The sequence below is a fragment of the Eulemur rufifrons genome, chromosome 1, assembly GCF_041146395.1.
Source record: "Eulemur rufifrons isolate Redbay chromosome 1, OSU_ERuf_1, whole genome shotgun sequence".
NCBI lineage: Eukaryota > Metazoa > Chordata > Mammalia > Primates > Lemuridae > Eulemur > Eulemur rufifrons.
The window spans coordinates 2,615,190-2,640,308 of record NC_090983.1 but is presented as its reverse complement, the minus strand read 5'-3'; the positions used below and the strand labels follow the sequence as shown (position 1 = coordinate 2,640,308).

At 54.2% G+C, this 25,119-nt stretch overlaps 1 protein-coding gene across 2 annotated transcripts in view; it reads right to left on the bottom strand.

Moving 5' to 3' along the window:
- Positions 1 to 1,826: 1,826 nt before the first annotated feature.
- PER2 (period circadian regulator 2) overlaps positions 1,827 to 25,119 on the bottom strand; it is a 40,739-nt gene continuing 17,446 nt past the window's right edge. For both annotated transcript variants that reach the window (XM_069465022.1, XM_069465093.1), the window contains 17 exons: positions 24,729 to 24,780; positions 23,498 to 23,640; positions 21,090 to 21,168; positions 18,822 to 18,928; positions 18,099 to 18,252; positions 17,652 to 17,760; positions 16,723 to 16,848; positions 16,174 to 16,258; positions 14,840 to 15,002; positions 14,628 to 14,752; positions 13,591 to 13,755; positions 12,234 to 12,488; positions 9,227 to 10,014; positions 7,761 to 7,947; positions 6,820 to 7,012; positions 5,777 to 5,927; positions 1,827 to 3,402 (listed from right to left, as the gene is read on the bottom strand). In XM_069465022.1, coding sequence (XP_069321123.1) covers positions 3,253 to 3,402; positions 5,777 to 5,927; positions 6,820 to 7,012; positions 7,761 to 7,947; positions 9,227 to 10,014; positions 12,234 to 12,488; positions 13,591 to 13,755; positions 14,628 to 14,752; positions 14,840 to 15,002; positions 16,174 to 16,258; positions 16,723 to 16,848; positions 17,652 to 17,760; positions 18,099 to 18,252; positions 18,822 to 18,928; positions 21,090 to 21,168; positions 23,498 to 23,640; positions 24,729 to 24,780 — 3,032 coding nt within the window. In that variant the 3' untranslated portion in view covers positions 1,827 to 3,252. The remainder of the gene's footprint in view (positions 3,403 to 5,776; positions 5,928 to 6,819; positions 7,013 to 7,760; positions 7,948 to 9,226; positions 10,015 to 12,233; positions 12,489 to 13,590; positions 13,756 to 14,627; positions 14,753 to 14,839; positions 15,003 to 16,173; positions 16,259 to 16,722; positions 16,849 to 17,651; positions 17,761 to 18,098; positions 18,253 to 18,821; positions 18,929 to 21,089; positions 21,169 to 23,497; positions 23,641 to 24,728; positions 24,781 to 25,119) is intronic.

The window sequence follows — 25,119 nt, the reverse complement described above, 5'->3', positions numbered from 1 at the left end:
AACAAAGGCAGTGGCCAGCCTGCAGCCGTCCAGGCCCCTCGTGGACAGTCTGTCCAGGAGACTTAGAGAATCTCCTTTTGGTTTGGAAATAAAGGAGGGGGGCACCGTTGGGGTTATATGGTAAATAAAAATGCAATTAAGAGTCTGCCAAAGGCACTCAGAAGTTCGGAGAAACAACCATAGCTGGCCATTTAGGGAAGTCTGCAGAGGCCCCTGTGCTTCCAAGGAGGACAATGCCTTTTGTCCCTTGTCGGCGCTTGGAGTTAGGCAGCCAGGCCAAGGGGCCTGCTCAGGGAGCTTCTGGAAGGCTGGACATTGGGTCCAAACCCATTCATCTCTCTGCTCCAACTCCCAAGGTCCTGGTTTGAAAAGTGGGAGGTGGGGTGGGGGGAGTGGGCTCTTCAGGCCTCCCCTGTCTTGGTCTCACAAGGTTACATCACTGTGGCAAGAAGGGCTGGGAGGGAGACGTGCCGCGTTGCCTGTGTCATCCCCGATGGGGACACGACGCCTTTCTGGTAGAGCATTCTTTTGACCTTGCTGCCATTAGCCCCGGTGGCCAGAACACAGGCAGCCAGTGGGAGGGGCAGCTAAGCAGGGGCGGGGACAAGGGAACAGAGTGGGTGCCTGGGGTCAGAGTCGGGGAGATCTAGGGGTGTAGCCAGGCAGCACAGCCCTCAATTTGCAAGTGAAAGGACCGTGGGGGAATTGCATGATTAGATTTGCATTATAGAACAGTTCACCCTCTCATACCCACAGAAAGGAGACCGGCAAGAAGCGAACTGTATGAGGGAGGCGTCTGAGGCATTTGGGATTGAAGGTTTCCTAATGCAGAATTTCTGGAGTTCTTTTTTTAAAAAAATCTTTTCATAATCTTTGATCTCCATTCAGGTTTTCCTCTATTAAAAATACATACCACTAAAAATAAAAATATACTGGCTTTATTTACCAATTTTCTAAAAGGCAAAAAGGTCATAAAAAGACACAAGCAGTCAAACAAATATATTGCACTGAGTGAAGAAAGTTTGGTTTGCACACGAACAAACCACTTGTTCGGCAAGGTTCAACAAATCATTACACAAACTCTGAGAGCTTATTTACATACCTTTTTAGGAATATATTAAAAAGAAGGCTCAGTTTAAAAGAGAGAAAAAGTTTTTAACACCCATGTAAGCACACATACTAAAGAAAATGACTCGACGCTTGGCCTCCCATGTAAACAAAATCACAAAATGACCCTATTAAGTCAACTTCTCAGCACACGTTGAAGCTACACAGTTAACAATCAGAGAGCATATGTTAAATGATAAAATAATGCTGATGGTAAACATTCATAACAGTAGAGTGAGAACGTTTTGGCAGTTTTGGGTTTAGGTAACAAAAATGTAACCTTAGATTATCACCTATACCCTTATGATCTGACTTTGGAGGCAGAAAGCAGTTTCTAACATCTAATTTCCATAAATATAGGCTATAACTTTATCTTGGGCATCTGTAAATTGAAAAATAAAGTGTTCCTTTAATAAGATTAACATTTAGGCATAAGACGGTTTTACTATGAAAACCAACTGGATTATAAGGACATTTCACCTTTTTTTTTTTTTTTGAGACAGAGTCTCACTGTGGTGCCCGGGCTAGAGTGAGTGCCATGGTGTCAGCCTAGCTCACAGCAACCTCAAACTCGTGAGCTCAAGCGATCCTACTGCCTCAGCCTCCCAAGTAGCTGGGACTACAGGCATGCGCCACCATGCCTGGCTAATTTTTTCTATATATATTTTAGTTGGCCAGATAATTTCTTTCTATTTTTAGTAGAGACAGGGGGTCTCGCTCTTGCTCAGGTTGGTCTCGAACTCCTGACCTGGAGCGATCCACCCGCCTCGGCCTCCCAGAGTGCTAGGATTACAGCCGTGAGCCACTGCGCCCGGCCCATTTCACCTTTCTTGTAGCCATTTCCCCATCAAAGAACAAGGAAAACCCTGCTTCCTTTTAAGCTTCATAGAACTGGTCCGATTTTAAGTCAATTGTTTTATCAGTAGTAACTTTGCATTCACACCAGGGACCATTGTTAAATTTTCCAAGGAATCTTTGGGATATATGATGCGACATGAGATTTTGTAAAAAGTTGGGCAGATCGACCTCACTTTCCCCTAAGTGTCCAAATGACCTGAAAGTTCTGGTGATATTGGCCGAGCTGTGAGGCTGCACCAGGTGAGCTCGGGCTCATGACAATGATGAGGGCCAGGCACCGAGCCCAGGTGCAGTGGGACAGGTGAGCACGGATGTGGCTGGAAGCTGCGGGAACACACTCACAGTGGCAGCAGCTGCTCTCTGCCGGGAGAAAACCACACACAACTGGGTTCCAAATGTCTTGGTCAAGGCCTAGTCGGCAGGGGGAAGTCACCGTAAAGAGATGACTGGTAACGTGTTTTCACCCACGTATTGGCCATCGTGGTCGGAGAAGGAGGCAAGACGATGTACAAAGAGGGCCTGGTGCGTTTATCTGACGGAGCTGGTCACACAAACCACCAGGCACCTTTAGTCCAGAGCAAATGTTTCAACTTTGTTCACTATAAACAAAAGCGACATCGGATTGAAATATTGACCACTAGAGAGCCTAACGCCAAAGCTGCTGGTTCGCCAAACTATGCTTCACCATTTAACGTAAAACACTTCAAAAGAAAATTAAGAGAGGCTGTAATCTCCACGTGGTATGTTAAAGAGAAAATCTAGCTTGATTAAAGGAAAATTTAGATAGAAGACAGCCCCCGAGAATTTGATCTGATCAAACACACCCTGGGAAAGCTCTGCAAGGCCGGAGTCCTCAGCCTGGAGTCCCACGTGGCACGGCGTCCTGGGCCTCTGTGGCGGCCTGGGAGGGTGCCTTGGGAGCACCCGGGGCCGAGGGGCACTGGACAGGGCTCGTCACAGGTGAAGGACTTCTGAGAGCCACGCGGCTTCCTTGGCACTCACACACAGGTGTTTCAGTCTTTCTCAAGTTAAATAACAATTATTAATAAAATCTCTTCCCCCATCCCATGAAACTCCATATTTATATTTTAAATATAAAATTGTTTTTCTTCCCCAACCTTCCCCACCCTCCACAGTTTTAAGTCACCCCTTCAGAAAACTATGTTTTTTTTTCTAAAACAAAAAAGCAACGTATGTGTCCATTTCATTAGAAACAAATGTGAAGATCTTTCTCTCTTCTAAGCACCATCTAATGTAGATCACTGGCTGTCAGGGCGGGGGGGACGGTTATGTCTGTTCTTCGTTCTTGTGACTCAGGGAGGACCCATTTTCCTCCTCTTTGGTGTCCGACGCTTCGCTTTGTCGCAGAGAAGGAATATCTTCCTCATATGGTACACAAATGTTGCCTTTTTCCTCATTTTCACAGTAAACACATTCCTTAAAAGAAACAATGTGACATCAGTAACAACCATGAGATCTGAGATCCTTGTTACAAAACCGTTGTTCAAGCTGAGGAAGGTGCAGGTGACCAGGTGTCAGGTAAGGCTGCCAGCAACAAGGACAAAAATCCCTGCCACAGGGAGATGACGTTCCAGGAGAGGAGAGGGGACAATGACCTCAGTAAGAAGGGATCCACGGTATACTCAAAAAGGCAGAGTGCTGTGTTGACGCGGAGCAGCATGCACAGTGAGTGTGGAGGACATCTGTGACTTTCACCTGGACACTCAGGACAGGCCACGGGAAAGGTGACCCGGTGCTTCTGAAACGCGTCCGCACGTTCTCTGCCACCCTCCCTCCGAAGATGGGGCCTAACCCCCCTCCCCTTCGGCCTGGGCTGGACTTAGGGCTTTGCCTCTAACGAGAGAGCCTGCCTTCTGATCCTAGGTCGTAAGAGGCACTGGGCTTCCTCTTGTTCTCTGGGGAAGTCACCTGCCATGTCACAAGGACACCCAGGCAGCCCTATGGAGGAGTCCCCATGGCAAGGAAGTGAGGCCTCCTGCCACCAGCCAGCACAGCCGACAGTGCATGTGGGCCTCCATGGAAGCCTCCGCCAGCCTGCAGATGACAGAAGCCTCAGCCACTACCTTGCCCCCAACCTCGGGAGAGAGCCCGAGTCAGAGCCACCAGCTAAGCTGCCCTCAAACTCCTGACCCCCAGGAATGGAGAGAAAATACATGTCTACAGTTTCAGGCCACTACATTTTGGGGCCATTTGCTACGCAACAACAGATAACTAGTAAGCGGCACATGGAAAAAAGACTTGAAGGAAGACAGAGCGAGCCACGCACGCATCTGAGGAAAGAGGATTCCGGAGGGAAGGGCAGGTGCAAACATCCTGTGGCCACAGGTTCTTGGGGAACAGCCAGGAGGCAGCGGAGCTGGGGAGGAGAGTGAGGGGAAGAGACGAGGCAGCCAAGGGGGGGACGTGAGGCCGGGCAGGCCCATGTGGCCGTGCGACCCTTTATTCTGATGGAGATGGGGCAGCGCTGGAAGGGTCTGAGCTGCAGGTGACACGGTCTGATGGCCCGGGGACACGGGGAACACTGAGTGCAGCTGGGGGCTACTCTGACACCTGGGGGAGCATCCTCGTGGCTTGGACATGGGTGGTGGCACTGCAGGTGACGAGAAGGTCGAGCTCGACTTTGCTAATGGACACGGTGGGGGGTTCTGGGAGAAGGAGGGTTCAGGACCACTCCAGGGTCTGTGGCCTGAGCAAGGGAAGGATGCAGTTGCCCTCGTGAGATGGAAGTGGGGAGCTGGTGTTCTCTGAGGGAAATGAGCAGCTCAGCAGGGCTGGGCCGCAGACGGACGCCGGGGCGTCTCTGCACACAGGTGCTACTCTGGTGAGAGGAGATGATCCGGGGGGAGCGCAGACAGAAGAGAGGTGCGCATACTGAGCCTGCGCGGGGAGACCAGGGGGTCGGAGAGCAGCCCCGAGGCCAAGGGGAGGCAGAGCTCCAAGGAGCAAGGCACCCCCTGCTCACTGCCCCCAGGACAAGGACTGAGAAAGGACAGCCCAGCTGCTAGGGGACCTCGAGGCCTTGCTGAGAGCAGCCTCCACGGCGTGGTGGGGTGACACTGGCTGGGGTGAGAGCGTGGGAGAGAAGGGCTGGAGGGACTCGCCCCTGGGAGCATGACAGCAGTGACGCCGCTTAATGGTTTCCATGGATACTGAGTATTTATGACAGGGGAGGTCTTGTTTTTTGAAAACAGAAAGCAGAATTGAGCAAAGGGGAAAACATCAGTTTGCAGCAAGGGATTAAGATTAGACTTTTCAGCCTTTGTGGAAACAATGTTGAAAAGCCGTCGGAGGAGAGTTCTTCCAAGCAGACTTAACGGTCTCACGGTACCTTTCTTTAAAATAAATTTTAATTTTAGGCCGGGCGCGGTGGCTCACGCCTGTAATCCTAGCACTCTGGGAGGCCGAGGAGGGAGGATTGCTTGAGCTCAGGAGTTCGAGACCAGCCTGAGCAAGAGCAAGACCCTGTCTCTACTAAAAAGAGAAAGAAATTAGCCAAACAACTAAAAATAGAAAAAATTAGCCAGGCATGGTGGCACGTGCCTGTAGTTCCAGCTACCTGGGAGGCTGAGGCAGGAGGATGGCTGGAGTCCAGGAGTTTGAGGTTGCTGTGAGCTAGGCTGATGCCACGGCACTCTAGCCCGGGCAACAGAGCGAGACTCTGTCTCAAATAATAATAATAATAATAATAATTTTAGAAGTTTTACATTTACAGAAAAGTTATGAAGACAGTACCGAGAGCTCCCACCAGTACTCCTAGCGCCACAGCAGAGAGCAAGCGCCGCGAGCTTACCGCCACGCCGAGGGCCGCGGGCAGGCTGCCCGTCTGCATCCAGGGGTGCACCTCGCACAGCTCCCGCCTCTGCGCCTCCGTGAACCTGGGCTGGAATTTCTGCAGGAGCTTCAGCTTCTCTCTGTCCTCCTTCAACACCGTTTCTAAATTTCTTCATGAAAGTTTTAGAAATAGGCACGCTTCAGAATGTTCTAAGGTTTTTTCTTTTAAGAATACACTCATTTTCTATCAACTCTTTCAATATCAATAATGTAGTTTTAGATGATTTTGTTCAATGTAAATTTTCTTTCCATTTAAAATAAATTACCCTCCCTAGTAAATAACCATGACAATGAGGATCAGACTTAATTTTCCCATATTTTAAACTAAATGTGGGGCTAGGGGTATCTGCACGTGTGGCCTCGCCCCAGGGCCTTGGGTCTGCAAGGTGTGGTTAATCCGGGAGATTCCTACCGCCCAGATGGTGGGTGGGCAACCCTCCCCTGCCCCCGGCCAACACTGGGCGGGACTGCAGCACCCCAGAGACGGAGATGCAGTCTCCCCCAGCCAACCAGAGGCTTCAGGGTTAATCCTTCCTTCCTTCCCTCCCAGCCTCCCCTGCCAGGGGGGCTATGCAAGGGCAGGGATCACACCTAGTTCCACACAGCAGCCTGACATGGACTCAGAGCCTGGGCAAGAGCCAGGTCACTACCAAACAGCTGGCAGCCGTGGGCTGGTCACCCACCTCGACCTTTGGCTTATTCAGCTCTAAGACACACAGACAGACACCTCATTTACCCCACAGGGTTACGGGCAGTGGAGCCAAAGAGCTGACCCTGGCACCCATGCTTCACCAGCGCCGAGCCTCCCTCCTTGCCCGCTGCAGGACGTCCCTCCACAGGGCTCGGCTGGCCCTCGGCGTCACCCAGAGGGAAGCCTGCTTCTCTCTGCTGTGCTCAACTAAACCTAGATCTTTCAGAGTGGCGTCCTGCCCTGTCGTGTTGCTTTTGGGAGCTCCTTAAACCCAGCTCTCTGTGGTTCCTAGGAAGAGGCTGAGTGGTTACCGGGAAGGCAGCTGGTACGTCATCATGACACTGTCGTCCGCGTCCGCCATCAGCAGCCAGATGGGGTCCTGCAGGACATACTTGAGGAAGTGCTCACTTTCTCCCAAGCCCGTGCTCAGTTTCGCTTTGTGATTATTCTCTGAAGAGTCGATGCTCCCAAAGTATTTGCTGGTATGACTTGTGTCACTACTGCCTTTAAAAACACACAATGTGGGGGTCAAAACCTTGAAAATACAAAATTAAACCTTGCCTAATGTGCTTATGTAAAGTCGTGACAATTTTAGAGGACCGAAGACTTTTAATGGATAACAAGTGTCTGTGTTGGTGGGTTTCCCCTTCTCTTTCCAATTCTGGGAGGATCTGGAGATCAGAAAACACGACATCCACCAGCACCATGGCGGGGGATCTTTCCTGGGCTGCCCGAGAAGATCGGGCGGAGCCACACCCCGGACCTCAGCCCCTCTCCCCAGCCGGCGCTGTCTCCTGCCTCAGCGCAGACCACAGAGAAGCGTGGTTTCCTACGGCGGAGGCCGCCAGCCTCCCCTAGGAGAGGCCTTCGAGCCCAGGTGAGGTGCAGGCTTGCTCCAGGGAAGGACGGGAGCTTAGGTTTGGGGACTGCGTGTGCGTTCCTGGTTACGGTGGTTCCAGATCACACTGGAAAGATCCCAGTGAGTAAAGGCTTGCGGTGGTCCACACCCTGTGTCCACACAAGTGGAGCCAACCCAGGAAGGTAAACCACTGCCCAGGGAGCCCGAGGGACGGTCCGTGGAAGGGCTGGCAGGGTGAGGCCCGCAGTGACACGGTGATCGGAAGCAAACAGGTGGGCTGCGCACTCTAGCTGGCTGGGGAGAGCGCCTGCCTTGGACACAGGTCAGCCTGGGACTCTGGCGCATCCAATGTCCCAGTGCCCAACATAGGCTCACGCCCCCAGACCAACATACCTGCCCCACCGCGGGAAGCGCTGAGGCCCAGAGAGCTGGAGCCCAGCGAATCCGAGGCGGCGGAGGCCGCGCTCCCAGACAGCGCAGAGCCTGAGGCCGAGCAGAGGTCGTCGTTCAGCAAGAGGTTCAGCAGGTCACTGGATGTGGACAGGGCGTCACTGTTCTGGGCGTCTGAGGGCTCACGGCGCTTCAGGGACAGGAAGAAGACATCGCTGTTCAGGGGGCTCAGTCATGACACAGCACGTGGCGAGGCTGGGGTGTGAGCGGGGTGGGGGCAAAGGGGGAGCTGCCGAGTGGCCTGCGAGGGCCTCAGGGGACATCGGTCCTTCCTTTGTGTGCTGTGGGAGCGGACCACACGGTCACTGGGACCACAGTGAGGACCTCGCTGGTGCGCTAGGAATGCATCTAATCACACTGAGTCTCAGGAGAGTCGCACCAAGGCCTGCAGTGCGTGGGGCCCTGTGGGGAAGAGCCGTGGCCTGGCCCCATGCGGCAGTGGATCCGGAGAATGCCCCTGCAGCACCCGGGCCTGCCCCTCACAGTGGGGGGTGCCGCACTGCCGAGGGGGGGCTGCCTTGGGAATGAGGGAGGGGTTGGCCTGGAGAGCACCCCTGCCCCTCACGGGCCCAGGACCCCAGAAACCAGAGTCAGGAGGTGGGAGACGCACTGGGAGAACCCATGTTTCCGAGGTTCCACTCCCTCATGCGGGAGCCCCCAGCACTCGGGCAAGGCAGGGGCCCCCCCAGACAGCACCCTCCTTTGAGGGCCTGTGGGCTGCACTTCTGCTAATGCTTCCACACACCCAAGCTCCTTTGGAAACACACAAGCGCTTGGTTGGAAATAAAGTTACAATTTCATGAACTGATTAAGAATCCCACAGGGGTGACCCTAAGGCTTCAGAGGGCGGAAACTAGGGTAACGCTGGTTTTGGGCTGGGAAAGCACCATCTCCTCCTCCTCCTCCCTGGGCACCTGAGCCTGGCTCTCTGGCACTGCCCTCCGAGGAACCTGACTTCTAGCATTAACTGGTTGTGCTTTATCTTTGAAGACCCAGGTAAGAAGTCAAGCCCCAGAGGTGTGTGCAGTGGTGTGAGCCTGTAGTCCTCGCTGCTTGGACGGCTGAGGCAGGAGGATCGCTTGAGCTCAGTTTAAGACCAGCCTGGGCAACATGGCGAGACCCCCATCTCAAAAAGAAAAGAAATTTGAGGCCCATAAATACTGTCAACAAGTCACTGTCTGGACCCTGCATTTACACAGATCACCTATCATCTTTCGTTCAGATCCCTGGACAATGAAAAGCTCCGAATAATGTACTCTGACAGGATCGTTTAACTGGGGAACGCTAACTGCAGGCACACATATGCAAGTGGAACCTCCACAGTCTGGTGGAGAGCTAAAGCACACAGAGCCGTGCCCGTGCCGGGGAGCGCGGCCTGCTTTGGGAAAGGAGCATCAGGAGATCCTTACAGTCGGAGACGCCTTTGGCTGCCGGTCCCGAGAAGTGCCAGGTTTGCAGTCCGGTCCTGAAGCTGCTGTCCCTGTGGCTCCTGCTGTCCCCACTGCCCCAGTGCCACCCTCGGGGGCCTCCTCCAGCTGCAGCAGGTTGAGCTGCAGGGGTGAGCTGCCACGGGACTGGAAGAGTGGCGGGGAGGTCCGGCCCACCGCCGATGGTGGGGTGGCTGGGGTGGCCGGACAAGTGTCTGGCTGTCTGGGGATTGAGGTCTGGCCTGGCAACTCGGGCTGTGAGGCAGGCGTCATCTCGGACACAAGGGTGGGGTGGCCTGGGAAGTGAGGATGGCCGGGGAGGAAGGCCTGTGGCGGGCAAGGGGGCACCAGGGGGAAGGAATAGCTGGGCAGCACGAATGCCATGACAGGGGCCGAGGGTGTAGGGAAGGGCGGGGGCTGGGCTGCAAACTGGTGCTGGGCGTCCACGGGCACTGTAGGCATCGGGAAGCTGGTGTGTGGAGCCACAGGCGGGGCCGCCACGGTCCCTGCCGCCGGAAACACGGGCAGGGAGTAAGCTGGCACAGGGGCGGGAAAGGGCATGGCGGGGCAGCTGGACTGGGACGTGTCCGAGGGTGACCAGGCAGTGGCATTCAGGCCTACGAGTGGCGGCCGGTGGGGCACGGGACCCCCAGACCCAGTGCTCTCGGAGGAGTCTCGAGGCTTGAGCCGTTTGGACTTTAGTTTTCTGTTTTTTCCGGCTTTCTTCCAAGATGAATCTATTCCAGAAGGATTTCTTAGTCCAGAGGCAGCTAAAATATGGAGAAACCACCTGAGTTAAAATTTAAAAGCGTATGTGATTCCCTTTACGTCCATTCTCAGGGACCTGCACAATTTCAGAAACTTGCAGGCGCGGCTCAGGTCCACAGTCCTTTGTTCCCAAATGCCAGCCCAGGGCCACCTATGGTTTCCCCTGCTCCTCGGGTGAAGTGAGAAAAGTCAGGGCAAAACGACAGGCTTTCCATAAAACTAAATCCAATCAATTTGAAGGACAGCCCTTAATTGCAGGACTACATTCCTTCTTTTCCTCTGGTATTAAAATTTCTTTTTCTTTCATGAAATGCTAATAAGTGGTATTGAAAAAGGTAAAACGTTGCTATTTGTATAAATAAACAAATAAGCAGGCAAGTCTCTGCTGTTCCCCGATATTTGGGTAAAAAAATTGGTTTATGAAATCTGAAAGGCAGACCCACTGAGCTCACCTAACTTCCTGATTTTTCAATTTTACAAGCCTTATCACTATTGTTCCTTAAACAGAGGTGTTTCCTTTTTTTCCCGTCAAATAAAGTCTCAGTGCAGTATCGGAGAGGAACGTCTGCTTTCAGAACCAAATTCTTCCTCTCTAATGACAAGTGCTGCTGAGACAGGCTTTCTCCAGGAGGATGGCGGGACTCCGCTGGTGACAGAAGGGACTCTGGGTGTTTCCCCAATGCCCCCTTTGGGGTTCCAGGGAACCTTAGCTCCTCTCGCATCTCACAGAGTAAGCTGGGGCTCTGGCAGCAGGTGTTTGGGGGCATCTGTCAGCTGTGCCAAGGAGTCTCATGCACGCCTTTGTGACGTGCTGAAGGCAACTGGGCCAGCCCGAGGCAAACTGCTAGTGAGTGGAGGTTTTGCGATTCAGCCTCTTTATCTGCTGTTCTTCCTACAAGAAATCTGTCCCCGGCCGGGCGCGGTGGCTCACGCCTGTAATCCTAGCACTCTGGGAGGCCGAGGCGGGTGGATTGCTCAAGGTCAGGAGTTCGAGACCAGCCTGAGCGAGACCCCGTCTCTACTAAAAATGGAAAGACATTATATGGACAACTAAAAATCTATATAGAAAAAATTAGCCGGGCATAGTGGCGCATGCCTGTAGTCCCAGCTACTCGGGAGGCTGAGGCAGTAGGATCGCTTAAGCCGAGGAGTCTGAGGTTGCTGTGAGCTAAGCTGACGCCACGGCACTCACTCTAGCCTGGGCAACAAAGTGAGACTCTGTCTCAACAAAAAAAAAAAAAAAAAGAAAAGAAATCTGTCCCCTAGTGGGACTCGTGGCTAAGGCACTGGATTTCTAGGATGACACATCTGGGTCTGGCAGGGCTGCAGGACCTTTTACTAAATTCTACGAAGTTCCCTATGGCCTGGCGGTAACCCTGCATCTGGGGAAGATAGAAAGAAAAGAGTAGAAAAGGCATAATCCCTAAGGAGGTTGTAGGTTTCTTTAATTTCTTAGACATCCCTTCAGTGTCTGCCCAGACACCCGGGGAGCTGGTCCCTATGGGATTGTCTCTCTCCTGGGCTCACCAGCTCGGACCCCTGTGCCAGTGCCTCAGGGAGCTAAGGGAAGGGTGGCTCGTCTGACCAATGCAGGCCTTGCCTATGGGTTACGCACAGGTACTGGAGGTCAGGAGCCGGCTCCTGGGCCAGAAAGGGGGTGAAGAGGCTAGTCGCGTCCACTTCACCCCCCAGGGGCTCTCAGCTTAAAGAGCAGCTTCACACATCATGGGCTCTGCCCACCTTTGCAGCCGGCAGCCCAGCCCCGAGGCCGGCCCGGCGAGGCAGGCAGGTCTCCTGGACAGAGGGAGCCCAGCACCAAATGCCCATCGTCACTGGGCTGAGTTAACTGACTCTCTGAGGGTCTCGTCTGGGTGGGCAGGTGGAGATGGGGCCCCTGCCCTACACAGTTTCCCACGCAAGGGAAGTCAGACACAGCAACAGACCAGCCCAGACTCTGCACGCCACAGAGGCTGGACTGGGATGCAGCCGGTCTCCACAGCACTGTTCCCCGGGGGACATGAGGTTACACCCTGAGAGCTCTCCCCAGGCTGCAAGGTCCACAGAAGCAGACTGCATCGCCAGTGAAGTTCCAACAGCTGTCTTGCAAATTAACGCTTCTGAAATCAGGAACATTCCACATTTTGAAACTCCCACTGGACTCAGTACCATTAGGAATAAGGTTTTTAAAAAGCCCAGCTTTAACGCAGGTGTCATTACTTACTTCGTTCACCGAGCTGCCCCTTGGATCTTTCTTGTAAGTAATAATGGCAGTGAGATTGGAAAATATTGAGTTTTCTTATTTCTTTGAACTTCTGCAAGAAGCTTTGCTCCTCCTTCTGGGTATGCGCTGCGAGCACTTCCTTGGTGAGGCCGAGCTTCCGGAAAGGGTCCTTCTCCTGGCCGAGGCCGCAGGGCAGGGCGGGCGCTGCCAGGCAGTCTAGGGAATCAGGCCCGCTCACGGCGTCTTCCACCGTCTCTGCAACACAACACCCAGGCCTCTGAGCCATGTGCCCCTGGTGTTTCATTTTTAAATTATTATTTTTTTTAGAGATGGGTTCTCGCTCTGTCATCCAGGCTGGAGCGCAGTGGCCGTCACAGCTCACTGCAGCCTCACACTCCTGGGCTCAAGTGATCCTCCCAACCTCGGCCTCCCGGGTAGCTGGGACTACAGGCACGCACTATAATTATGAACAAGACAAATCATTCACTTATAAATTCACTTAATGATGCTCGAGGCATAAGGATGAAATTCACCGTGTCCTTGTTTAGCTTTCTGAGAACGTTCACAGTAAAAGGCAAAAACAGTGGACAAACAGGCCTGATTACCAGCTGGCTTGGACCAGGTAGCTGCGCAAGCTGAGAGGTCAGGAACCTTAGGGCTTACCCCTAGGCCGGCCTCAGGGCTCAGACTACAACAAAGTCGGCCTTTCTGGGTTCAGGACCATGCACAGTGGCAGTCGGGACCCTGTGGGGCCATGGGGCAGACAGGACAGGGGACAGGCAGGGCCCACTGACCATCTTGCAAGGGAGTGTTTGGGGACTGCATCTCTGACATGTACTTTTTCTTCCTCATCTCCCTAAAATGAATTCAGGATTCATTGTGATCATAGTGTTCTGAAGAACAAGAAAACTCAGCCACGAATGCCCTTGGCGGGAAGTCCTGTTGCAACCTGTACCAGCTCCTGCACGTGACAAGGAGGGCTAACGGGTACCACCTTCTGCAAGACTGGGCGGAGGAAAGACGCCCAGCCTCCCCAGGGAAAGGCAGGTGGGCCTCGCTCCACCTTCTCAAGGGGGCTCCTGCCCCACAACCCACCCTTCCCTATTGATGCTGGAGCAGACAACTGCCACCAGGTGGCGCCAGAGCGCACGGGGACCTGGACAGGTGTGGTGCTTGGGCCCTGGCTGGCCACACCCCACCCCTGCATTTTATGCAACTGGATTTCCTGGAACCCCCTCACTGGGCTGTGGTAGGGCTCTTCAGCACTTATATAAACTTAAAGAAAAATTAAGATAGCAGTCAAACGTCTCATTTTTAAAATCAGATTGCTGTCTGATCAAAGAGCCCACAATCATACCTAACTCCGGTTGTGGCTTTTTGTCCCCCACGTGGACGATGGTGCTGCTGTAGCTGCACTGGCTGGTGAGGGACACCACGCTCTCGGCCTTGCGGGGCAACGTCAGTGAGGTCAGGTGAGTGCTAACTTCCGCGTGGCTGTTCACTTTGGAGGGCGACGCTGCCTCTGTGGGAAAGCGGAGCCGACGCAGAGCACAACTGACACGCTGCACTCAATACCGCAGTGGCCGCAGTCCCCACACCGCGGCACGGACCCCGCCCCGCACGCACCCGGGCCTGGTGTGCTCTGTCCTCAGGGTTTGCTCACAGAACAGGGGCACAAGGAAATCCTCAAGTGGGAATCGTTACACGCTTAAATCCCGGGCCCCTGGGAGGAGGCACAGGAGCTCAGCGCTGCAGGAACTCGGGGTGAGGGCTCTGCCTGGAGCCAGGTGGCCCTTCTGCAGGCCTGTGGGGGCCAGCAGTGGTCTGGGCAATGCCGGCAAGCGGTTCGCTCTGTGCTGTGGGTTAGGGCCGAGACCACGCAATCACAGCGTGGCTGTCCAACCTCCTGTGCTTCGTTCACCAATTGGATACTCTCTTTCTGACCCTGGTAAGCACCACCGGCAGCGTTTGTAATCTTTAAGCAGCCTGGGGTTTAACTGGACTTACGAGGCACGCTTCCTTTCCCAGGCCAGGGCTCCTCTGAGAGGCAGTGGGAAGGAAGCCTGCCCTGGAATGACAACTCAGGACCGTGAGGCTGCAGGAGGGCTCAGGGACATCCCCAGGCCAACAGCCCCCCTGGGCCCCTGTTCTCAAAGCCAGGCCTCCACGACCAGAATCACTGTCACCTCTAGCTCGTAAGAAGGTTGCTGACTTTTGAACTACTTCAGTCATTTTAGAAACAGCCCGTACCCTTACGTTGTATCCACAGAAGCCACCCAGGATTAACACAGGAGGGAGGACAGGGCACTTCTGGGCTTAAAAGAGCATCGGATTCCACTGCGGGGGATTCACGTTATTATACATTTAACAGCTCAAAACAGGTCAGATAGATACCTCTGGCGGGCAGCCCGGGGCTGACCGTGGCCTTTCGCTTATCGCTGGACCTCAGCGCTGGGATGTTTGCTGGGAACTCGCACTTCCGCTTCAGGGTGGCGGCCTCACTGCAGCTCTCCAAGTACCTGCAGGGAGGGCGAGAACAGTGGCATCGCACAACACGAGGCAGGAGGGTGCGTGAGACAGCGGGGACATCAGAACGGCTGGCGAACCTGATGACGCTGTCCAAGCAGCTGATCTGCTGGTAGGAGCAGGCGGGCTGGCTCTTGCAGGCCAGGTCCTCGGGGGAGCTGGCCTTGGAGACGCTGGCCCCTGAGCTGTCCTTTTCTGTGGCAGGCACAGCTTTCATCTGAGCTGGGGGACTACTTTGCATTTCTGAAAGACAAAATTATTCTTTCATTTAGTACTTTCCCCCCAAAGAGCATACTCTATAAAGCACATTACTTCTCCCTAAAGATGAGGCTGGGGACTCAGAATATGCTTCACAGACACAGAAACCCAGTGAGAGCTGCGTACACAGCAGCCCTGCTGGCGAGAGTGCCCTGGTGCCCTCCGCAGAGGGACCTCGTAGAGAGCTGTGACCCAGGCCTGGGGCTGCTTTTCTCTGGGGTCCACGCTGTCCCCAGGCCCAGGCACTCAGCCGTGGCAGAGGCCAGTTCTTGCGGGAACTCCTTAACTCGAGGGCCCGATGACATCCCCGGTGCTTTACGTTCCTCCGGCAGGGCCAGTGTTGCCAGCGTGACGGCTGGCACGACGAGCACGCGTGGCCACCTCCCATGCTGTGCCCTGGGTTCTACTCTTGTCCTCACCACATACAGAACATGCTCATCCCCCTCGGGGCCCTCAAGTAAAAAGCCATGTCCAGCTCTTTAGTGTGTCCCCAACACCCAGCAGAGCCCACACGTGGCACATCCATCAACGTGTCCCAAAGGCTAAAACTCCTGGCAATGTGTGGCCAGGAGACACGGGGTGGCCAGAGTGTGCTCCGGGCCACCACGGTCCCCACGGGAGGCTTCCCACAGGAGGCGAGGCTGAGCACAAAGGATGAGCAAGAGCTCACCGGCTGAGAGGCCTGGGGCGCACACGTATGTGTACACATGCTCACGTGAGGAATGCGTGCTGGGCAGAGGGGACAGCACAGCCCAGCATGGTGATGTGAAGCCACCTGGACAGTGTGGCCGTGTGGGGAGCCAAGGTCCCTGCAGTGGGGGACTGACAGCCCCTGGCCACACTTTCTACTTCACACAGGTTTGAGTGTTTGCCAGACGCTGGGCAGACTCCTGGTGAAGTGTGCACGCGTGAGCTAAGCATGTGAGTGTGAGCACAGGCCACGCCTGGCCACGCCGCGGCAGGCCTGTGGGCATCTGGGTACCTGGAGGCCCGCGCTGCCCCGGCCTCCCCGCGGGAGTCTGGACAAGCAGGGGCAGGGCATGAGTTTGAAAGGTAAGCCCCTGCCACCCAGAATTAGCGGTAGACCCGGTCCCTCTGTTCACCTGGCCACACTAAAGTTTTACTAAGGAAATGGTGAATTTTTTTTCTTTTTTACCTGAAATAGACTTTTCCTTTTGCTCTACAGGTTCATGAGAATAATGACTTTTGTTTTTGTTCTTGCTGCCACTTTTACCAGTTTCCTTGAAGAAAAACGAAATGAACATGTTACTCCGGGAGACCCTTCGGCCTGTCCCGCAGGGAGGGCAAAGAGTCGCTGGAATAACTCCAGCAGCGCAGCGGATCCTGAGTGAGGAAGCTGAGACGCGCAGCTGCATAAACTGATCTGACAGCCCTGAAGAACGACGAAAAATAAAGTGAAATGGCCCACGGCATGTTCTTCCTTCTGTCCCACAGCTAAATCTTCACTTTTGCTTGTTTTGCCTGCTTTAAATAAGTTTCCTCCAAATCTTTACCTAGTTCCCAGCTGCTCTGACTCTTAAGAGATTTTAATAAGTTAAGTCCCAGTGAGCAGTTTACAGAACGGGCAGAAATAGCCGAGGTTACAAAGGCTGCAGTGACTGCCCGGGGCTGCCCTTCAGCGTTTTAACTTCCCGCGAGCATCGGCGGACGTATTTTCTCAGGGAAAGAACAGAGTGGGACGTACGGATCTCCTGCGGCGAGAGTCCTCGTGGCCGTTGCTGTCGCTGGAGGACGTCTGGCTCATGAGGTGCTCGTGGGACCCGTTGCTGCCCAGACTCCCGTAGCCGCTGGAGCCGCTGTGGGGGACGGGCTGGGGAGACAGCAGACAGTGCTGTGGGGTGCAGCAGGGGCCCCTGAGCGCACCAGGGAGCCGCGCTGCATGGTAGCCCTCCCAGCAAGCTCTGCTCTACAGAGAGGCTGGTGACCTGCCCAAGGTCACACGACAAGGATGAGGGGGGCTTGGGTTTGAACCCCTGGGTCAGGCTCCAGAGGTGGACTCCTGGCCTCCACCCCCAGTGCCCTGTCCCCAGATATGTGGCCCACCAGGGAGACTCCACTAACAGGGAATTTGTTCAACCCACTTAACAGTTTGTGGCAGCAGCCGGTCACCGGTCTACGGAGGGGTTTTAGAAACAAAGAGGGGTGCAGTCACAGTCTCACCCCACAGCCTACGGGAACTGAGACGCAGAAACCCACTCGGGCACGGGGCCGACTGTGCTGATGCTGACTTTTCTTGAGTACGATGTTCCTAAGTCCCAGCGCTCTGGGCTGGAGTGAGCCCTACACTGTGGGGGGGTCCCCTGGGGACCCTGCCTGTCAGGGCGTGGGGCTGGAGCGTAGGCCTGGGCGTGTCCCTCACGGCTGCGGTTCAGAACAGGTGTCTGAAGGCCAGGCTGGGAAAGGCCAAGGACGTGGAGGGTTGCCTGGGGTTGGCACAGACGACGCCCAGACTGGCCCTTCAGGATGTTCAGAGAAACACAGAAGGGGCTGTCTGAACAGGGGTGCCGGGACCAGGGTGCAGGCAGAGCTGACGCCCCCCAGAGGGTTTGGGCTGCAGACGCAGGGGCTCTCTGGCTGCCACGTGGCGGGGGTGCGTGCAGCCCCCACACCCACCTGCAGCAGCAGCCGGTGGATCTGCTCCGTGAGCTCCTGGATGCTGGGGTTGGGGGCCTTCTCCTCCGCACATGGGTGGGCTGTGAACACGTCCTCGTTCAAAGGGCCCCTGTGGGTTTGAATCTGTCTTGTTAGACGGGGTCCCACAGGAGGGCCTCTCTGGCCTGTGTGTACGGCGGCCCCACGTTGCGTGCTGGGCCTCCACCTCCCACCTGCAGCCTCCCAGGCTGCCGCCCGCCCGCCCACTCTGCCCGAAGGAGGTCCCTCTCCCCGGAGGGTGGGGGCAGGTCACCCCTCACCCACCTGCCCAGGGCTCCCCCACAGGTAGGTGGCAGGAGGTGAATTCTGTCCTGGTCTCTAGCCCCTCCCTATGCCACACAGGTGGGGAGTGAGGATGGCCCGGGACCCCGCAGGAAAGCCTGGAGCCGCCGGGCCCAGAGTACTCACACCCTGACTTTGTGTCTCCCGATGATGAAGGATATTTTCCTGCTCCATGGGTTGATGAAGCTGGACCAGCTGGTGTCCAGCGTGATGTACTCCCCGTTCCGGGCACGGAACCGGATGGGGGAATAGTCAAAAGGCTGCCCGCCGGACTGCAGGACTAGGAGGGTGACAGACAGCGTTCAGAGTGTGAACGGGAGCAAATGTGGCTCACAAGAGAGAAGAGACAAGTCAGGACACACCCGGGTCCGGGATCACCTGCAAACACCTCTTCAGAGCCACTTTCAACCCTGTTTTTGCTTTAAATTGCAACAGGGAGGTTGTTCCCACAGGGGTCGTTTCACCTCTGCTGGCATTTCACCTGCGCCTGTGATGGCTGCGCTTGGTGGGGACGTGCCTAGTCCGCTCCCCGGGCCCGGTCAGTGCCTTCCTAGCTGAATTGGTCTTCCCTCCTCCCCTCTGCCACTGACGCCAACGTAAAAGTGAGATGCCAAGGACTCAGGCCACGGCTGAGGCACAAGTGGCCACAAAGGAACCCCCGTGAGTTTACTGCTCTCTCGACTCCACCTGGCGCTGACCGCGCTGGGACTCAGACGGGGAGGGGTCACCCCCACCCGCCCATCCTGAGCTGATCTGACCTGCCATGGCCTGGACTGGTCTCAGCAGGAAGCCCTAATTGCACACTAGCTCCGTCAAGTGCTTGAGGGTTTCCGTGAGAAGGGGACCTACTCTTTTTGTGGACAGCCAGCATCAGGGGCCTGTCACTGGGGTGAAGCTGCAGGAGCACAGGGGTCTCGATCAGGTCCTGAGGGAGGTAGCCCAGGAGGGGCACGGCCCTGGAAGGCAAGCAGACACACGCTAGACGCCGCCTCCAAACCGGGGGAGGCCGTCTCTAGAACCATCTCATTCACTGGAAAAAGGAGCCAGACTCCAAGTTCCCCAGAGGTCAGAATTTGGGAGCTGGGCTAACAGAGACCAGCTGGCCCTGCAATTCATTAGCAAATGCAGATTCCAGTGTCCCCAGAGTGCTGTAGCTTTGTGGCTTATCTCCTGAAAGAATAAATCATGATAATGTTTTTGCTTTTCTTCCCCTAAGATCTTTTTCTTTTTTACGTCATTCATCAGTTTGGTCACACGTGGCCTGGTGTGGATTTCTGTCTGACAAGTCTTGCCCAGGCCCGGCAACACCCTTTCTGTGCATCTTCTCCAGCTGAGGACGTTTTCCTTCTCGTATCGCTCTGGCCACTGTGTCTACTCAGCTTATCGTGGCTTCTCCGGGAGTCGCCGTGGCTGGCTGGGCCTCTGCCCTTCGCGCCCGCCTTCGCTCTGAGCTGCTGCTGTGCTGTCTGCCATCCTGCCCTCCTGCCCCGGACAGGCTGGGCTGCCCTTCTGCAGCACACGCTGCCGCCTCAGCGGGCGGCCTCCTCCTTGCACCCAGAGGTTCCTCAAACTCGTCTGCTCCCGTGGGAGGACGCCTCCCTTTGAGTCTTTATATCAAAGCCTCCCTGCTCCGTGCGGCACAGAACTTTTTCACGGGCCTGGCATTATTCTTTGCTTTTCTGCTTCTTGTCTGAGGCACTCTCTCTCCAGGCTTCATGTCTCCCTTCGGACAGGAGTGCACAATGTTCCTGGCACCCTCCCCACCAAGGCTCAGCCAGAGGAGGAGGAGGGGGAGGAGGGGGGGTAGGAGAAGGACAGAAAGGAGGAAGAGGAGGGAGAAGAAAGAGGGACAGGTGAGGAGGGAGGAGCCCTGGCCAGCACTGGTGCTCCATGAGCCTGCCGGGCTTTACTAACGAAAGTGCCATGTGCACCTCCCCCAACTTCCTGCACGAGACTGAGCTAGACACTTCAGGGGTTTGCAGACAGTTCTCGGACCTCTGGCGGAATAAAAATCTCCTGGGGTTGCTTTACAAATGCAGTTCCCAGGCTCCCCCTCCAAGATGCTGGGTGGGCAGGGCAGGGTGGGGCCCAGGAATCTGCATCTTGAAACTTGTCTCTCTGGTGATTCTGCCGCAGGTGGTCTGGAGAACACACCTGAGCAACCTGGAGGTGACAGCTTCCTGTCTGCTCACAGAGCAGAATTTCCCCAGGAGGCTGCATGGCCTGACTCCAGGGGTGGGAACCTTGTGTCCCTGGGCCAGGTGTGGACGGCGGGGAGGACCTGATCCTCCACAGCTTCTAGGCAGCCTGGTCCATTCCAGGACGCCCATCACGCTGGTGCTTCTCGATCCACTCCCTGTGGTGTCTTCCGAGGACACCACCCCCCACCTACTGCCCGTAGCCCACAGCGCTCTCCGTGTCTTCCTGACTCTGCAGAGGGCTGGAGGAGGCACGTCTGTGGTCGGGGCAGCACTCAGAACCGGGTGCTCCGGGAGTCTGAGCAGGGTCATTCACACCTGCTAAAACATCCAGGGTGAGAGACCCAGGGAGAGAGGCCCGAGTCGGGCTCTGAGCAGAAGTACGGAGGGGACCCTCTGCCTGCGGCAGCCTCCAGCATGCGGGCTGGAAGACGAGCTTCCGCTGGGATCCTGCCAATGGCACCTCCAGCTTCAGTCCTAACTCTGGCACTAGGCGCACTGTCCCCGCTTGTCCCATCATCTACCCAAAACCACTATAAACAGGACAATAAAGACGGGCTCAATTAGAACAAGCGCCACCTCTCCAAAAGGCCCCTATTACACTGGGATCATATCTTACGAAGTTTCTAGCATAACTCCATAATTATTTCATTGCCTATATATACTGAAAGATTTTTGTACATTTTCATGTAATTATAAAACCAACATGCATCCTTGGCTTAGCTAAATAGCTTCCATATTAAAAACATGAAAATTCCTTGAGCTTTATTTAGTTCTTACTAAGTAATTACCAAGATGATGGTAAAACACCAAATATCTTGAGAAGGAATCTAATGATATGAAGAATGAAACACTGACTCCGAGATAAGCCACAGCAGAGAGGCAGTGCAGGTGGAAGGGACCGGCCAATGCCACCTACCTTTCATCGATGTCCTGGAACAAACAATTCGGCGTGTGGGTGGTTGTAAAAATTCTCTTTTCAGGAGGAATTCTAGGGGCTGAAAGAACAGAATATTTCACACATTTCTGATTGTAAGAAATACATACTTAATGGCATTATATTAAAACTACTAGAAAACGCCATGTAGATTCAGAGTAATGGGTAGCTAAAGAAAAATTAAAAAAATTAAAATGTGGACTTTGAACAACACGTGGAAAGCAGGTGGACCCTACGCTGGTAACCACCAGCCGGTAGTGGACCACTTTTAGTTTAGTAAACTAGGAATTGCATGTTAACAGAACCACATGCACCACATGTAGACCTCTCTCAGCAAAATCATGCTGGAAGGCCATTTCGTGATTTTTAAGATGAAACAATGATATGAACAAATTATTTTTAGAAAATGAATCACAGACTTGGATGCAAAGTTCTCAGTAAATTTCACTGTGTTGGAGAACTTCACAGTTTCTAAGGTGGGCAAAGGTAACTTTGCATATCCAAAAGTCACATATCCAAAATTTTCCTCAACTACCAAATTCATGGATGAAACATTCAAAATTCCAAAATTTTGCATTCTTGAAGGAGACTGACAATTTGGAGGAGTAACTGTTGAACACTAAGGGGCTTCTCTAAATCCTTATTGGATATTTGGAGGAGAACATTCCATATGGAGGGACACATCAAACATTTTAAAGAAATGAAGAAATGTCACATATTTAAAACATTTCATTGCTTTTAAGAATTGCTTTTTTTTTTTTTTGAGACAGAGTCGTGCTCTGTCGCCCAGGCTACAGTGCTGTGGTGTCAGCCTAGCTCACAGCAACCTCAAACTCCTGGGCTCAAACAATCCTCCTGCCTCAGCCTCCCGAGTAGCTGGGACTACAGGTATGTGCCACCATGCCCAGCTAATTTTTTCTATATATTTTTAGTTGTCCAGCTAATTTCTTTCTGTTTTTTTTTTTTTTTTTTTGTTTGTTGAGACAGAGTCTCACTTTGTTGCCCAGGCTAGAGTGAGTGCCGTGGTGTCAGCTTAGCTCACAGCAACCTCAGACTCCTCGGCTTAAGCGATCCTACTGCCTCAGCCTCCCGAGTAGCTGGGACTACAGGCATGCGCCACTATGCCCGGCTAATTTTTTCTATATAGATTTTTAGTTGTCCATATAATGTCTTTCTATTTTTAGTAGAGACGGGGTCTCGCTCTTGCTCAGGCTGGTCTCGAACTCCTGACCTTGAGCGATCCACCCGCCTCGGCCTCCCAGAGTGCTAGGATTACAGGCGTGAGCCACCGCGCCCGGCCTCTTTCTGTTTTTTTTAGTAGAGACAGGGTCTTGCTCTTGCTCGGGCTGGACTCGAACTCCTGACCTCGAGTGATCCTCCCACCTCGGCCTCCCAGAGTGCTAGGATTACAGGCGTGAGCCACCATGCCTGGCCTTAAGAAGTGCTTTTTTAAAAAAAGACATTGTTAACTACTGAGAGAGGATCATAGTACGAGGGAACATGGGCTAAACTGGACTCCTGTGGTTAAGCAGTTGCAGGCGGCACCTACTTTCACAGAATTTTGAAATCATGTGACTTGCTCAGTAGTGCCCACGGTTCCTGGATGGTGGCTGGTGCAAAGACTGAGGTGTCACAAAGCAGTCTCTTGAGAGGGATTACAAGAAGGACATGATCGAGGTGGCACAGTGCTTTGGGTCCTTTGGGTTTTCAAGGAAGCACCCAGATTTAGTTTTGGAGGCCGGGGTACCCTGAGGAGCTGGTGGGAGCAGCAGAGTTGCAGGCCAGATGAGCAGCATGCGACTGGGCTTCTCCAGGCGAGATCGGGGGGACAGTGCCAGGCAACGGAGACGGGGGAGCAAAGACTGGGGCTGGAGAACACACTGGGTGTGCAGGCGTGACAGCAGGTCAGCTGACTGGAGAAGCCAGCGCATGGCTGGGAGGAAGGGAAGTTCAGGCAGAGGTTAGGATGGGCCAAGGCAGGGAGGGAGGAGTGCCCGGCACTTTATTTTCTCGGGGGTGAGGGACTGTTTAGGGTTCTGGAGCAGGCAGTGGTGTCGCTGCCCTTCAGAGGGGCCCAGGGGCTGAGGCATTGGTCAGGGGGACAAGGATGGGAGGGATGGGAGACCCAGACCTGTCAGGGCTGTTCTCACTTGGACGAAAGGCAAGAGGGAGAAGGGGTCATAGCAATGGTCTGGACAGGGTGAGACATGCCAGCACCCCTAACTTCTAACAGGAGGGCCGGATGACAAAGACGGGTGTGTTGAGTCCCAAGAAAGATGGAGACTCTGCCCAAGGATGGGGGAGAGGCCAAGGCTAGAGAACTGGGGCCAGGGTCAGTCTTGCAGACGTTAGGTTTGCACCATGGGCGTTGCCAAGGTCGTGGCTGTTACCTTCGTAGCCAGAGTGCACTCTCTCTGCCAGCAGGAGGCAGCAGAGCTGGCTCTCCGCACCCTGCTGGTCCCACACCTTGGCCAGGTAAGGCGTCATGCGGAATGGGTGGTAGCGAATCTCATTCTCATGGTTCTTCCCAACACTGCAGAGAAGACCAACACCAAAGGTTTGGAATTGCGACACAGGAGAAGTCCTTTGTTTGCCAGTAACGTCCTCACATGGGGACCCAGGCCATGCTGGGCCTGCCACCTGCTCTCTTCAGCCCCTCCTCTCTGTCCTGTCACACTGGAGGACAATCAAAGAGCCGACATCCTGACTGGTGGGGGGGTCTTCCCAGCACTTCTCCAGGGCACTTTGCATTTGAGCAGGGCTAAGTGGGCAGGAAAGGAATGATTCTTCCACTGTGGGGTCCTAGGTCTCGACTCCCAAGGGCCCCAGGGTCTGGCCTAGGGACTCCTGACACCACAGCTGGACACTCAGCCAGTCACTCTGTTTCGGGCCAAGAGCCTGTTGAGAAAGCTGTGGGACATCCCCAGAAAAATGCATGTGCAAACCAAAGGATGCACGTGCTTCCCGAGTCCCTGAGGACCTTGGGCAACGTGACTTCTGGGGTGACAGACGGCAAGTGCAGGGTCCTCCGGCCAGCACTCTCCGTGAGCAGGTTAAAGCACTCCACTGTCGGTCACGCTCTTCGCACCTTGTGCACATTTAAAACGTAACTCACCCAAATGTGTTTTCATATAGACTTTTCAGGGACATGCGTGCTGCGTCCACGCAGCAGAGTCTCTGCCCCTGAAGGCTGGGGAGCAGGCAGGGCTCAGGGCCCTCAGCCCGGAGCACAGTGAGGATGGGGGAGCATGCACGTACCTCCTAAACCCTACAGCAGGTGCTGCGGGTGAAACGCTTGTGCTGTTTTCTTTTCTTTTTTTTTCTTTTTGAGACAGGGTCTTGCTCTGTCTCCCAGGCTGGAGTGTAGTAGTGTGGGCCTAGCTCACTGCAGCCCGGAGCTCCTGGGCTCAAGTGCATGAGTGTGTGCCACCATGCATGACGAATTTTTTAATTTTTTGTAGGGATAGGGTCTTGCTATGTTGCCCAGATTGGTCTCCAACTCCTGGCCTCAAGTGATCCTCCTGTCTCAGCCTCCCAAAGTGCTGGGGTTATAGGTGTGAGCCAGTGCGCACGGCCCAATGTTCTGTTTTCTAATGTAGGAAAACTGGGAACTGGGCTTACCTGACACGGCAAAAGAAAGATTTTTCCTCCATGCATTCTTGAGCAAAAGAATCTAAAAGAAAAAGCTTGAAGTCACTCAACCAATCAAACAACCAAATAAAAATGGTGTTCTTTACTGCTCATGCGCTAAAGAGAAGCCACAGAATGAAGAGCCAAGGCGCTAACCTGGCAACGTGCCCAGGCACCAAGTTTGTCCTTTAGGTTAGAAATCTTCACCTTTCTGATGAAGACCAAATACATTTCAAAGTGTGGTGCATACCAAATTACGGAGTGCTGAAATTTTGCAGCAGGAACCTTACGTTTTTGTCCTGGTGTGTAACGCTGCTACACGCACACCAGCATTGGACTCTGGAACTCACCCTAACTGACGTGCAGAATATTTACATGTATT